Consider the following 14,532-nt stretch of genomic DNA (forward strand, 5'->3'; position numbering starts at 1 on the left):
AAGTCTGGGGCAGTAGTCCAGGGCTATCACTGTGGTTCCATGAACAGGGGAGCCCACTTTCTCTCTCGTTGCTCCAACATGGGCGGCTCCACATGGGCTGAGATGGCTGCCTCAGCTCCCACCATCTCCTCTGCATTCCAGCCAACTGGAACAGAAGCGAAAAGGGAGAGCCTGCCCAGCCCTTTGAGGGCATAACCTGAAAGTTGCCCACATCTCTTCTGCTTACATCTCCGTTGGCCAGAACTTGGTCACATGGTCATTCCTCACTGCCAGGGAGGCTGGGAAATGTTGTTTTTAGCTGAAGGCCACATGTCTAGGGAAACTTGTGGATCCTATCATAAAAGAAATCTGGGCAATGGAAATAACATGTTCACATGCAGCACCCTAGGGGATTTGGTTCTGAAGTGGGGGACTTGGTGATGGTTGTGCTGGCACTAACCTGGGGTGATACCTGGCCAGTAATGTCCTTGAAGCCCTTGTCTAAGAGCTTGCATTGTGACACCTTTCCCCCTGCCGTTCCCGACTAGGATGCCAAGGATGGGCGCTTGTTCATTGAGCAGAACTTCTTCCAGCGGGCGGCCAAGCCTTTGCAAGGTATTCTGCAGGGAAATGGACAAGGGGGAGAGAACTGTGAATTCTTGGTCAGGGCAACTAACTTCCCCCTGAAGGTGTGGGAAAGGGCCCGGTTGCGCCCCATCACCCCTTGGGCCTTGGGCCTTGGGCCTCAGAGGACAGACACCGTGGGCCTGGAGAGCCTAGTGTTGAATTATCAGAAGTACCACGGCCAGTTGCTCAACGTAGTCATTACTTAAAATCAATTACATCAGCTTGCAGTCAACTAAGTTGTATTAAGAACAGTAGTAAATATTCAAATACTCAAAACTCATCACTTCCTAATTACTTGTCTACATTGTCTATGACCTATACTCTCAGGGTTGTTTACAGCCATTGTGCCTGCTTGGCGAAAACACCGCGCGATGGCGTGCTGGCATCTCTTCCAGCCACACATTCTGTCACGACAGATCAGTGGCCCGAAATCGGCCACGGTGGGAAGTGTTTACACCACGAAAGTTGGCAAACACTGCAGCTCAGGGCTGTCTCCCCCTGGCCAGCACACCACTGGATCTGTATCACCCAACTGAGATGCTGGAAGGTGGGCAGGCATCCAATGACGCCAGGACCAGCGGAGACGTTTCCTGATCTTACTAGTCACACGTGTGAATCCAGAGGTTACTCTGTTGTTCTGAGGCCTCCCGCTCCAGATTTGTATGTGCTTTCCGCCTCGTTCACCCCCTGTCACCCGCAGAAACAGATGACAGCCCGAGGTCAGCGATGCCCACCCTGTCCCCACCCTGCTGTCACCCACTCGCAGAGGTGGTGTCTCTGACTGGGAGTACCGAGGGTCCTGTCTGGGCTCAGGCAGTCTCTGCTTCCGCTCGGAGAACGGGCTGTGGGCCCGGGACCAGGTGGACTCTAACTTCTCAGTTCCCTGCCTCCCACAGTGCACAAGTGGAAGAAGCTGAACTCGACCCCCCTCCTGGCCATCCCCACCTGTGTCGGTTTTGGCATTCACCAGGACAGGTACAGGTGAGTCACTTCACGTGCCAGCCACCTCACTGGTCCCGTTCTTTCTCTCCCCGTCACGTGACCAGGCATGGCTGGGACCCCGGAGCCGTTGGCCAGCCAGTTGCTTCTCTCTCCACAGCCTTGAGCCACGCTGATCCCCTACCAGTCAGGAACCCTTGATCTTGCCCAGGACCGGGACCTTGTGGCCACCCAGCCACGGTCCCTCCTTGGTGGCTTGGATTCTGCCCCCCTGCCCCGGTCATCTCTCCCACCTCCTGGGATACTCATATCTTCCAGGTTCTTGGTGTTTCCCACCCTGGGGAGGAGCCTTCAGTCGGTCCTGGATGACAACCCAAAGCATATAATGTCGGTGAGGTCTGTGTTCCAGATGGCCTGCCGGCTGGTATGTACCTAGAAGTTGCTGGCTCCCATCCAGGGGATGGCGCACTAGGTCCTAGATTACCAGTTGGCCTGTTCATTGACACATTCAACCCGTGTCTCCCTCTGCTAGACACCGGGGGCTAGTGCTTGACAGGCACAGGTGGGCACTAGGCCATTAGAACCAGAGTGACGAGCATTCCCAGGTGAGAGGTGGAAGAAGGGGCCCCAGCCTTAAAAAGAGGGGCTCAGCTGGGCTTCCTAGTAGAAGCCACGAGTGGGAAATAGCAGGGTGCCAGGTGGAGTGGGAGTGGAGATTCGTGAAGAGAATATTCCAGGCCAAGGATACAGCTTGGGCACAGGCTTGTATAGGAGAGAGCATAAGGCATTTGTTTCTTCATTCATTCATTCATTCACTCATTCCCTCATCCATCCATCCTTGCATTAAATATTTATCAGGTCCCTGCTGGGTGTCCGACACCGTCCCAGGGGCTGGGAGTAGCACAGACATGGTTGTTATGTCTAGTGGGGGAGGATGATCTTAAAGTAAACAGTTTCACAAGCCGCAAATGTCCTCTGAATAGAAATGTCCCTCTGCTATGATGGAGGATAAGAGGACCCAATTTAAATTGCCGGAGAGGTGGAAGTGGCCAGGGAGTGACATATTAAGAGTCCTGAAGGTCTACATGCTCAGTGTGTCTCCAGTGTGACATGTAGAGGGGGAAGGGGTAGACAAGGCGGGCTTGATGTGGAGAGGTCGGTAGCGACCAGATCATTCAGAACACCAAGCTCAGGACCTGGGACTCTCCTGAGGGCACTAGGGAGCCATAGGAGGATCGGGAGCAAGGGAGGAGCAGGATCAGCTCTGCGTGCAGAAAAGCCCTGTGGTCCGTGTGGGGATGGACTGGTGGGGCGAGATGGAGACCGGGCGAGGTTGGCACGAGCGGACAGGGCCTGAGAAGATGGGCTGTAGGGACAGAGAGTTTGTAGAACAAGCAGAACCTAGTGGAAAGGTAAGCCTTGGGGTCAAGGTGGGCTTGGGGATATATTCAGGATGTAACTACCACCCAGGCAGTTCAGTGTATGGGTCTAGAGTTCAGTAGAGAAGTCAGAGCTGGACATAAGAAATACAAATTGTGGGGCACCTGGGCTGGCTCAATCAGTGGAGCACAAAACCCTTGATCTCAGGGTTGTGAGTTTGAGCCCCATTCTGGGTATAGAGATTACTAAAAAATTTTAAGAACTTAAAAAAAAACAAAAAAACAAGACATGCTTGGGTGTGTTGGCAGATGGGGCTTCCTAATGCTTCACTCAGAATTAGGCTTAAACAGTCTTTCCCCTTCCAACCACAAGTAGCGCCTCTGACCTTAGGCCTAAATGGAGATTCCTTCACTGGGCTTTGCCTCAGAACCTCTTTGTGTTAGTCAAGCTACTCATGGAGAGGCTGTCTTTCTTCCCCCAGCTGGATGCCCTGGAGTTCCTCCATGAGAATGAATACGTCCATGGAAATGTGACAGCTGAGAACGTCTTTGTTAATCCAGAGGACCTGAGCCAGGTAATAGCTAGGTCCCCTCCACCCTAGGGGCTCTCTGGGCTCAGTGTCTCATCTGTCTCAAAACATCCGTGTATTTCACCATGCTTATTGCAGGTAAAGAATTGTTGTCTATCATATGTAAAGGGCTCCTTTGAATAAATAAGAAGAGATGAGCAACTTAGTAGAACAAGGAAAAACGGATAGGAAAAGCAGTTCATAGAAAAAGAAACCCACAGGTTGGTTAAGTATGTGAAAAGATGCTCAACCTCCCTAAATGATGTCAGTAGTCCTAGAAATGAAAATTAAAACATCCTATCTTAAGAGTAGACAAAACTTAAAAGAATGGTTATCTGTTGCTGATAAGGATGTAAGGAAACAAATTCTTCATATACTGCTGGACGTGGGAATTGGCCAACCTTTCTGGAAGGCAGTTTGGATATAGTCAGAATTTTAAATGGGTATGTTTTTCTGATCCACCAGTTACGAATGTGTCCTATATGTATACTCACAGGCCTCTGCGAAGATATATGTACAAAATGTTTCTGACAGCACTGATTGTGATAGTAAAGAGGAAGAACCTTAAGTATACACTCCTCGTAGGGGTGCTGATTAAAAAACCTTTTGAAGTAAATTCTAATTACTTTTTCAGTTGCAAATGACAGAAACCTGATTTAACAAGGCTTTAAAAAGAAAATGTTTAAGGGGTGTTGCAAATTGTGGCCCATTGAGTGGAAAAAGCCAGAACCTCGCTGGCTTCAGGCACGGCTGAATGGGGTCTATCTGGCTCCAGATTTTAATGCCCGGAACTACTACTAAAATGCCAAAAACAGGGCGCCTGGGTGGCTCAGTCCGTTAAGTATCTGACTTTGGCTCAGGTCGTGATCTCGCAGTTCATGAGTTCAAGCTCTGCATCGGGGTCTGTGCTGACAGCTCAGAGCCTGGAGCGTGCTTCGGATTCTGTGTCTCCCTCTCTGCCCTTCTCCCAATCGCACTCTGTGTGTGTGTCTCTCTCTCAAAAATAAATAAACATTAAAATGCAAAAAGCTGTTGCAGGGGAACGCCTGGGTGGTTCAGTCAGTTAAGCATCTGACTGTTGATCTCAGTTCAGGTCTTGATCTCAGGGTGGTGAGTTCAAGCACCGCATTGGGCTCTGTACTAGGTGTGCAGCCCACTTTAAAAACATGCAAAAACCAGGTGTCCAACAAGAGGTATAATGATGTCAACAAGAGGTATAATGTCCCTTTGTGGAAAACTAGAGCCCCTTCTGCATCCGTGTGTTTACCAGCTATTCAAAGAAAGCTATTTGAAACCATGCATAAGAGACGATTATTAGTCGTTCCTTCTGGGCGTGGGTTGGAAGCTGGGGATGGTCAGTTTGGGTTCTTTACATTTCACACCCGTCTGTACTGTTCGGCATTCACTTGTTTCAAATTGCACCCGTGATTGAAATCTCTGACTCGAGAATCCAAGCTCGTAACTTCCAAACTGAATGGCTTCTCTCCATGTCCACCCAGGTGATGCTGGGAGGCTATGGTTTCACCTTCCGCTATGCCCCCGGTGGCAAACACGTGGCCAATGTGGAAGGCAGCAGGAGCCCACATGAAGGGGACCTTGAGTTCATTAGCCTTGACCTGCACAAGGGATGTGGTAAGGGTCTGGAGAAGGGGTTCGGGACCACGGAGGTACACTTCTCATATAAGGGCAGCTCTGGGTTTTCACAGCCACGGACAGCAGGTGGCCAGACACAGGAGTCACACTAAGGGAGCCATAATGGGGATTCGGAACCATGGATGGGATGTATCAGGGAGTTGTAGGGCAGCCGTTCAGCACCAATGACAGCAGCGAGTAGCTGGACACAAGGAGGCCCCAGAGTTTCAGAGGTTCAGGTTCGAGATCTGGTTTCGGCTTAGAACATGAGAGTTGCCCAAGAGTCTGGAGCTCAGGAGTAAGTCTGGACAGAGACCCAGATATCAGCAGTATCTCAGGAGCTGTCAGCTGAAGCCCTGGGAGAGGAATGAGATTATCCAAGGAAAATGTACAGAATAAGTAAGAAGAAAGTACTTTGAGGAGAAGATTCCTTGAGGAGGTCTCAGCCTCTCTTTCCCAAATCCCTTGATGTCATGGCCATCCACGTACCTGCCTGTGTCCTCCCACCGGACTGACCTCCCCCAAGAAAGGGGTGGTCCCTGTGCCTCCAATATCGGAAGGTCTGGTACAGTCAACTCTCAGTGTTTACAAAAATTGTTGTCTGAAACATAATAAAAATAAATCAGACAGTCTCCGTTACCTCCTCTATTGAGGCTGGGTTCGTTGCCCATCCTTCTGGGCTCCCTCTCACCCTGTCCTGCTTCCCCTGCAACTCAGGTAATCCCACACTGTACTGTGTCCCCAGTAGACTGTCAAGGGCTGGGACCCAACCAAACTCTTGTCTGGGATTTAAGAAGGTGTAATGGGGCCTGGTACACAGAGCCGAGGACTCAGTGAATGAATGAAAGACAAGAGATGAGGGAGTAAGCTAGTGACAGCGGGGATGGTAAGGATGGCTGAGAGAGTGAACGAGAGTAAGAGACTCATCACAGTGCGAGAGCAGGCAAATGAAAAGTGAATGAACAGACTAAAGCTCGTGTGCTTAGATGGTTGAGTCCATGAGGGCAAGGTTCAGTCAGAGAGAAAGGAAGCGGGTGGATCTGTCAGGGAGTAGAACATTTGGACTGAGCTGCCGCCTCTTGCCCTCCCTTCCCAGGGCCCTTCCGCCGCAGCGACCTCCAGACCCTGGGCTACTGTTTGCTGAAGTGGCTGTACGGGATCCTGCCGTGGACAAACTGCCTTCCCAACACCGAAAAGATCATGAAGCTGAAACAGAAGTGAGTCTAGGGGTCAGCAGAAGCCAGCACTGGCCTGGCACCCCCACAGGTGGGGCAGAAGCTCAGAACCCACCAGGGAACAAAAAGGAGGGGAAAGCAGTGTCCCACAGAGTCAAGGCCTCTGCAGCTCTCAGGGGTGTCCTCTAGCATTCATTCCAGCAGACAGGAGCGTGGGCTCTGGAGCCATGTTGCCTGTGGTGAGACGCCAGCCTCCCCACTGCAGGGTGTAGGGTGGGCAGTCTAACCTTCACAAGCCTCAGTATCCTCCGTGGGATGAGATCTTAGCAGGGTCTGTGGAAGGATTCAGGGGAGTCAGCTACACAGCGCTCAGCACAGAGCCCGACCTGTAGAAAATGCCCACTATGCACAGGGCACCATGACTCATTCATACCTTCACAGACAAATGGAAAAGCTGAGCAGTTAGGCCTGGACTCTGCCTCAGCGTCTGGCTACACCGGCCACCGGTGTCCATACCTCCTCTCCCCACCCTCTGCTTGTAAAACCCCCAGATCCTGCGTGTTCTGGTTTAGGCATTCAGCACCAAGGGCAGCGGTGAAGGGGGTGGAGTCGCTGGATGCAGAGGGAAGTGAGGCCATGTGAGGTTCAGTACCGAGGACCGCAGGCAGCTGCCGGCAGCTGGGCTCGAAGGGAAGTGAGCCCTGGCACTTTGGTCTTCAGCACCAAGGACAGCGGGAGACTAGCTGGGAAGCGTGGCTGTGTGAGATTCAGTACCATGGACAGCCGGCGTTTGGGCTCCGAGGGAAGGGAGCACTTTGATCCTCAGCACCAAGGACAGTAGACAGCTGGACACAGGAAAGCCCTGAAAGTCCAGAGGTTAGGATTCAAGCCCTGGTATAGGTAGACTGGGGGTGGTGAGAGTTGCCTAGGAGTCATCCTGGAGGGCCCACCTAGAAGATGGTTTGGCCATCCACGTCTGAAGGGCAGGAGTGAAGTGTAAACAGAGATTCAGACCTCATTGGTATCTCAGAAGTTGTCACTAGAAGCCCTGGGAGAGAAAGATTGCCCAGGGGAAGTGTGCCTAGTGGAAAGAGGGAAAACTCTAGGGAACAGCACTGAGTCCTTTTGTGCTCCTCAGTTCTTAATGTGCTGTGTTACTGGTTCATGTTGAGACTCTCTCGTTCTATTTTTTCCCTTTTATATCCCCCACTATCTTTTTCAACCATGGACACCCACTCATCCATACTTACTATATGTTCTACAGATGTTTGTTTAACTGTATTTGTTTCCTAAAACTTGCATGATGGTGGTGGTATTGTGTGTGTGTTTGACTTGCATAAATGGTATTCTGCTCTAAATCTCATCTGTTTTTGGCATTTTTCACTCAGCACTGTGTTCTTCAATTTTAACCGCATTGTCACATGTGCACTGAGTTGACTGTTTCTGACTACTGCTTCTCAATATGTTTGTGTAGATAGGTCTGCAGCCTTGAACGATGTATGACGACCGTATTTAATTTGCATAAATGGTACCGAGCTCTGAATTTCATTCTGTTTCTTGCTTTCTTTCACTTACTGCTGTGTTTTTTAACTTGAGCTATGTTGCTAATTCACTGCCTCCAAATACTACTCGTGAATTCGTCTGGATGTATATGTATCCTTGAAAAATACGTGATGTCACTGTTGGGTGTGCATTTAATTGGCACAAATGGTACCGTGCCCTGAATCTTATATTCCCTCAGGTTTCTACTTAAACACTCCCCACCCTGGGGGTGGGGGGCTTCTCTCACCCCCACTGCATCAGGCTTCCTGCTTGTGCATGCCCAGAGGAAGGGATCTGCCCCTGTCACGTTGGCCCGCTCCTACCTGATGACCTCTATTCGAGGCGGACATTTATCATAACACTTGTCTGTGCCAGGCTCTGCGCCCATTGTTTCCCTGTGTCATCCTCAGAACAACTCTGAGATAAGCTGTCTTATGATTGAGACACAGAGAGCTTAGGTAATCAGCCCTGGTCACAGCTACTAAGTAGAGGTGCTTAGACTCACACCCAGGCCATTCGACTCCAGAGAAGTTTCTTTCACCTCAAAGCCGTGTGGGAGGATGGAATGTTGGCACGGGGATGCAGCCTTTCTTCACTCGACAGATATTTATTATAATTTGTTTTAATGTCTATTTCTTTTTGAGAGAGAGAGCAAGTGAGGGAGGGGCAGAGAGAGAGGGAGACAGGAACCGAAGCAGGCTCCGCACTGAGAGCACAGAACCCGATGCAGAGCTTGAACCCACGAACTGTGAGATCATGACCTGAGCTGAAGTTGGACACTTAACCGATTGAGTCACCCAGGTGCTCCTCAACAGAGACTTACTGAGCACCGTCTACGCACCACACTCTGCTCTAGTCCCTGGGGATAAGGAATAACTGAGCCAAACGTCCCTGCCTTCAGGGAACTCACACCCTAGTGGGGGAGACAAAACAGTAAAGAGATAAATGAGTAAAGCACACAGCATGTCACAGGCCAGACTGGTTGGGGCCATCAGGTTGGAGCCCTGAGTGTGGCTGTGGGCACTCACTGCTCCTTTAGATTTAATGTCCAGGCAGGTCTCATGACAGTGGTGACAGGTGAGTCGCCTCTGGAAGGGTAGTGAGGCAAGGAGGATGTCTCATTTTGGCATATAAGGGCGCTTATGTGCCCTTGACGTCTCTGCAGGAGGAGGGAGAGACAGGGAAAGAGAGGCCCCTGGCTCCCAGGCTTTCACAGGCAATCTCTGCATCAGAAGGCAGCCTCAGAACCCTCCAGAACATGAGCCCCTTGCCCTATTTTCTTGGAATGTATTTTTGCCCTTACTCTCTAGTTTTCTAGTAGCTTTCCATTCTTGAAATGAAGCCAGGGGAAAACGAGTCGCAGAATTTAGGAACACGGCTAGAGGAGCATACGGCCCAACTGCCAAGGCGTTACGTGTGCCTGAGGCCTGTGAACAGCTCCTTTGCGCGTTTCTGTCGTGTTAAAGACAAGGCTGAGCTGCTCTTACCAGGAGATCCCAAAACACCATGGTTCGGATGAGGAAAATTACTTCCCTCTCAGTAACGGCACCTTGGCGCCCTTCAACGTCCACATATCCTTTTCTGGCGCTAACTCTGCTGGTCACTGTCTCTCGCTGCTCTTACAGGGCAGGCCTGGGAGTGGCATGCATCCCTTGGTCGCATAGCCACCCAAGCTGCAGTGGGGGCTGGAAAACGTCTGTAGCCTAGGGCTGCTGACCCTTGGGGTCCTGCCCTTGAAGGGGAGAAGGGACAGTGGACGGCAGCCGGAGACTCCTCCACGGTGCCACCTTTAGTCCCGTTTCTGTGAGGGCAGGGGCCACACCAGCTCTCTGTCACTGTGTTGCTCACAGAATGGCCCCTGACACATCGTGGGCGCTCATGAAATAGTTGTGGAATGAATGAATAAGGAAAGAACACATGAGCCTTCATTCACAGGCCTGGGCTTCAGCGTGGACAGACATGTCAGGCAGACGCGGCCCCAGCCGTGGGGGGATTCCCAGGCTGGGAGGAGACACGGGCAGGAAGGAGGTGGAGGCAGCCCCAGGAGCATTGTGGGAGCAGAGGGGAGGCACGTTACCCGGCCTCAGGCCACTGGCTGCCTTTACCCAAGAGATTCCTGACCCAGTCTGTATAGAGCAGAGGGCTTTCCCAGGCAGGCAAGGGGAGGCGAGATTTCTCGACAGATAGGAGAGCTCATACATGACCTATTCATTCATTCAGAACTTGTCTCCTGGCGGCATTTTTGTGCCAGGGAAATGCTGGAGACCCAGATGTGAATCAGCTGAGGGCACTGCTTGTCGCCAGTGAAATCACCCATTGAGGCTCCGGCCACTACTTCCTCTAACTCCCCAGAACAGCCCTATCCCCCTTTTCACATCTCTGCCACCTTCCCCTTCACAAGAGATAATCAGTGAACGGGATATGCTTCTCTAGAAGGCTGTACACTTGCCAAATTGGTCCAGAGTAAAGAAAATAGGCCCGAGGGGCACCTGGATGGCTCAGTTGGTTGAGCATCTGACTCTTGATTTCGGCTCGGGTCACAATCTCACAGTTCATGGGAGCGAGCCCCGTGTCGGGCTCTGCAAACTTGGGATTCTCTCTCTCCATATCTCTCTCTGCTCCTCCCCTGCTCGTGTGCTCGTGCACACTCTCTCTTGTTCTCAAAATAAATAAACATTTTTAAATAAAATAGGTCCTAGTAATAATTTTAACATCCCGTGATTTAAGTATGAGTTCATTCCCGAGCCCCGGAGCCTGACCACAACCACAGAGGGAAGGTCTGAAACATCAAGAATCTCAGCAGGGGGTGGTGATGGTGGTGATGTGCTCATTATAGACGCTCCACCCAGCCCCTGTCCCGTGATTCGAGGCAGTGACAAAAAGGACCGCGAGGGGGCGGTATTGCCACATGCACATTTTTGGAACCTAACGGCCTCTAGGGCGCCCTACTGGTGTGCATGGCCTTTTTCCGTTCGTTCAACATTTATTCAGTTTTTGTACATTCAAGTTCAGGATGGAATGAATGAGGGAAAGAAAAAGAGACGTTTTAATTCCTCAAGGCTTTCTGGTGTTCAAGTCCCTTTCTGGGAAAGCACAGGTGCTGGTCGAATTCGTTCCCTGCTCTTAAGTGTTCTGTCTGGGCAAGGACGTCCTACGGACACCGACAGCCAGTGGTAGAGTCGCTTATACAATTTACAACATCCTAGGGGTACAGACTTTGGTGCCATCACTCAGCCATTCGCCACACACGTCCTGAGGATGCCAGGAGACACGAAGGTCAGACCCAGCCCTTCCTGTGTCCTGACAGTGCCTTGGGGTGTCCGTGGACTATGCACAGAGCACACAGGCCATCGGGCGGGATCTGTTTTCTCTGCCTGGAGGGGTCATGGGAGACTTCCAGAGACCAGCCCTCAAGCAGTGTCCTGAAGGGAGAGCAGCCACGGCCAGGGGTCAAACTAGGAGAAAGCTGTCCAGGGCAGAGGAAGCAACATGCTGAGGCCAGGAGATGGGCACGGATGCTTGACCTAGTTAGGGGACTAGAAGGCGTTTGGTGCTGCTGGAGTGTGAGATGGGAGGGAGGAAGGAAGCCAGAGAGACAAGGCCACAGGGGCTGGCAGCCTTGTGTGCCAGGGGTTTTCCCCCAGGGCCCCGGGGAGTCCCCTGAGGGCTGTGAGTAGGAAGGGACAGAGTCCGTTCTGGGCAGAGAAACTCTGCAGGGTCATGTGGGGAATGTGCAGGAAGCTGGGGAGGAAGTTGAGGTCCAAGGAGGTAGGATAAGGCCTGAACTGGACCAGAAAGGGGATGGGACAGAGAGGGTTGGGGAGCAAGAGGGTGGAGCTTGGGGACTTCGGCCTGCAGTTGGGGGAGGCAAAGACAGCACCCCCAGGCACTGGGTGGATAGTGGAGATTCCAAGTGAGAATGGAGCAAAGAAGGTAGATGAATTTCTTTCTTTCTTTCTTTTTTTTTTTTTTTTTAATGCGTATTTACTTGTTTTGGGAGAGCAGGAGTGCATGCGCACACAAGCAGGAGAGGGGCAGAGAGAGAACCAAACAGAGCCCGACACGGGGCTCGATCTCACAAACTGTGAGATCCTGACCTGAACCTAAACCAGGAGTCAGATGCTTAACCGACTAAGCCACCCAGGCACCCTGGAATTGGATGAATTTGTTTTTCTGGAGTAGTCCAAGAGGGTGTGTGTGTGTGTGTGTGTGTGTGTGTGTGTGTGTGTGTTTGCAAGTACACGTGTGCGTTTATAGAAAGGTAGTCCTCGTTAGTCACAGATTCCATATTTGTGAATTCATCTGCTCACTAAAATGCATGTGTCACCCCAGAATCAGCACTCGCAGTGCTTCCCAGGCCTCCTCAGACACACAGAGTAGAGACAATTTTGAGTTGTCTGATGTACACAGGCCCAGCTGAGCTCAAACGAGGTGATGCTCTGCCTTCTCATTTCAGATCTCAGGATAAACAGGGGTCCTTCATGGAGTCTGTTTAACGCCCATTTTCCAGATGTTCTTGTTGATGATTTTGCTATTACTTTTTTTAAGGTTTAATCATTTTTGAGAGAGAGTGCAAGCTGGGGGAGGGGCAGAGAGAGAGAGGGACAGAGGATCCGAAGCAGGCTCTGTGCTGACAGCAGCCAGCCTGATGCGGGGCTTGAACTCACAAACTGTGAGATCATGACCTGAGCCGAAGTTGGATGCTCAACAGACTGAGCCACCCAGGCGCCCCCTACGATTTTGCAGTTTAAAATGATGGCTAAGCGTCTGACTTCTGTTCGGGTCATGATCTTGCAGTTCATGAGTTCGAGCCCGGCATCGGGCTCTGTGCTGACAGCCCAAAGCCTGGAGCCTTCTTTGAATTCTGTGTCTCCCTCTCTCTCTGCCCCTCCCCTGTTTGTACTCTTGTTTCTCTCTCAAAAAAAAAAAAAAAAAAAAAAAAAAAAAATAGCCCCATGCATGGTGCTAAAGAGCTGTCTAGTGTTCCTAGGTGCAAGAAGGCTGGGATGTGCCTTACAGAGAAAATAGTTGGCTGTGAGCTCAATGTGATTAAGTAAACATTATAGTAAACATGCTATCTTTTTTTAAAAAAAGGTTTTTTAATGTTTATTTACTTTTGAGAGAGAGAGAGAGAGAGAGACAGAGCATGAGCAGGGGAGGGGCAGAGAGAGAGAGGGAGACACAGAATCCCAAGCAGGCTCCAAGCTCTGAGCTGTCAGCACAGAGCCCGACGCGGGGCTCGAACCCAACTGTGAGATCGTGACCTGAGCTGAAGTTGGTCGCTTAACCGACTGAGCCACCCAGGTGCCCCAAACATAGTATCTTTAAGCACAGACACACCTAAGACAAAATTAAATAGTGATCAGTTTATAAAAACATTGTAACCAGAACCTTGCAGGAACGTGATACTACGTTTCCCCTAGAAGCATGGTTTAGAATTCACTAATTACGTATTTGAGACCACGCTACAGGGCATAACTACCACAATTAACAAGAGTCTACTGTACATCTAGTAGACATTCTGTTTTACTTATTTTTTTATTTTTTTAAAGTTTATTTACTTAGAGAGTGAGCTGGGGAGGGGCAGAGAGAGAGAGAGAGAGAGAGAGAGAGAATCCCAAGCAGGCTCCATGATGCCAGCGTGGAGCCCGGTGTGGGGCTTGAACTCACAGACCACAAGATCATGACCTGAGCCAAAATCTGGGGTTGGACGCTTAACCGACTGAGCCACCCAGGTGCCCCTAGACTTTCTGTTTTAAAAATTGGCTCTCCTGGGGAGCCCCGGTGGCTCAGTCAGTGAAGCATCCGACTCTCGATCTCAGCTCAGATCATGATGTCGTGGTCTGTGAGTTCGAGGCCCGCATCGGGCCTCTGCGCTGACATCACAGAGCCTGCCTGGGATTCTCTCTCCCTCTCTCTGCCCCTCCCCCACTTCTTCTTCTCTCTCTCTCTCTCTCTCTCTCTCAAAATAAATAAATAAACTTAAAGAAAAAAACAAAGTTTGCTCTCGCCTCCCTAAAAGACCTCTTGCATACACCTCTGTCCTGTCAGGTTTCTTGACAACCCGGAGGCCCTCGTGGGACAGTGCAGTCGCCGGATCAGTCCCTCAGGTATGTCCTGAAGAGGGAAGGAACAGTTGGGGGCCATGGCGGGACCAGGTGGCCTGGGTCCATCCAGCTGTTGTCCCCTCACACACCTTTCTTTCTTTGAGTTTTCCAAGCTGCGTGTGCATACGTGCCTGTTCTAGAAAAACAAAAAACCTTCCCCCCAAAATTCAGAAGCATCTCCGAATAAGAATAACACACACTCACATACACAACCACACACACAGGATTGTATTTCTCTGAAAATTTGTTAAGGATTGGAGTGGGGGCCGGGTTCAGCCGGGTGAACCTTCTCCCGGTCTTATGGGGGAGTGGGGGAGGGGAATTCACGTTGCTGCTGCCAGCCGGCGGCTCGACTGGGGCGGGCTCGTTCAAGTGCACCTCTCTCCTGTCTGGCGATTGGCGCTGATGCTGGGAGGCCTCAGCTCCGGGCTGCTTCCCGAGGCACTGTTCAGGCAGCTTTCCAAGAGGGCAGGGACGGAAGCTACAAAGCATGGGGGTCCCTGGATGGCACTCGGCCACATTCAAGCAAATCCCGAGGCCAACCCAGACTCAGCGGGTGGCCAGGTATCTCCACTTCAGGATG

The 14,532-nt window shown here is 51.1% G+C and overlaps 1 protein-coding gene across 2 annotated transcripts in view; it reads left to right on the forward strand.

Moving 5' to 3' along the window:
• VRK3 (VRK serine/threonine kinase 3) overlaps positions 1 to 14,532 on the forward strand; it is a 36,642-nt gene that overhangs the window by 15,162 nt on the left and 6,948 nt on the right. For both annotated transcript variants that reach the window (XM_060651805.3, XM_060651806.3), the window contains exons 7-13: positions 528 to 594; positions 1,503 to 1,587; positions 1,864 to 1,969; positions 3,407 to 3,499; positions 4,993 to 5,125; positions 6,222 to 6,342; positions 13,894 to 13,952. In XM_060651805.3, the coding sequence (XP_060507788.2) occupies positions 528 to 594; positions 1,503 to 1,587; positions 1,864 to 1,969; positions 3,407 to 3,499; positions 4,993 to 5,125; positions 6,222 to 6,342; positions 13,894 to 13,952 (664 nt within the window). The remainder of the gene's footprint in view (positions 1 to 527; positions 595 to 1,502; positions 1,588 to 1,863; positions 1,970 to 3,406; positions 3,500 to 4,992; positions 5,126 to 6,221; positions 6,343 to 13,893; positions 13,953 to 14,532) is intronic.

The sequence above is a fragment of the Panthera onca genome, chromosome E2 (assembly GCF_046562875.1).
Source record: "Panthera onca isolate mPanOnc1 chromosome E2, mPanOnc1 haplotype 2, whole genome shotgun sequence".
Taxonomy (NCBI): Eukaryota; Metazoa; Chordata; class Mammalia; order Carnivora; family Felidae; genus Panthera; species Panthera onca.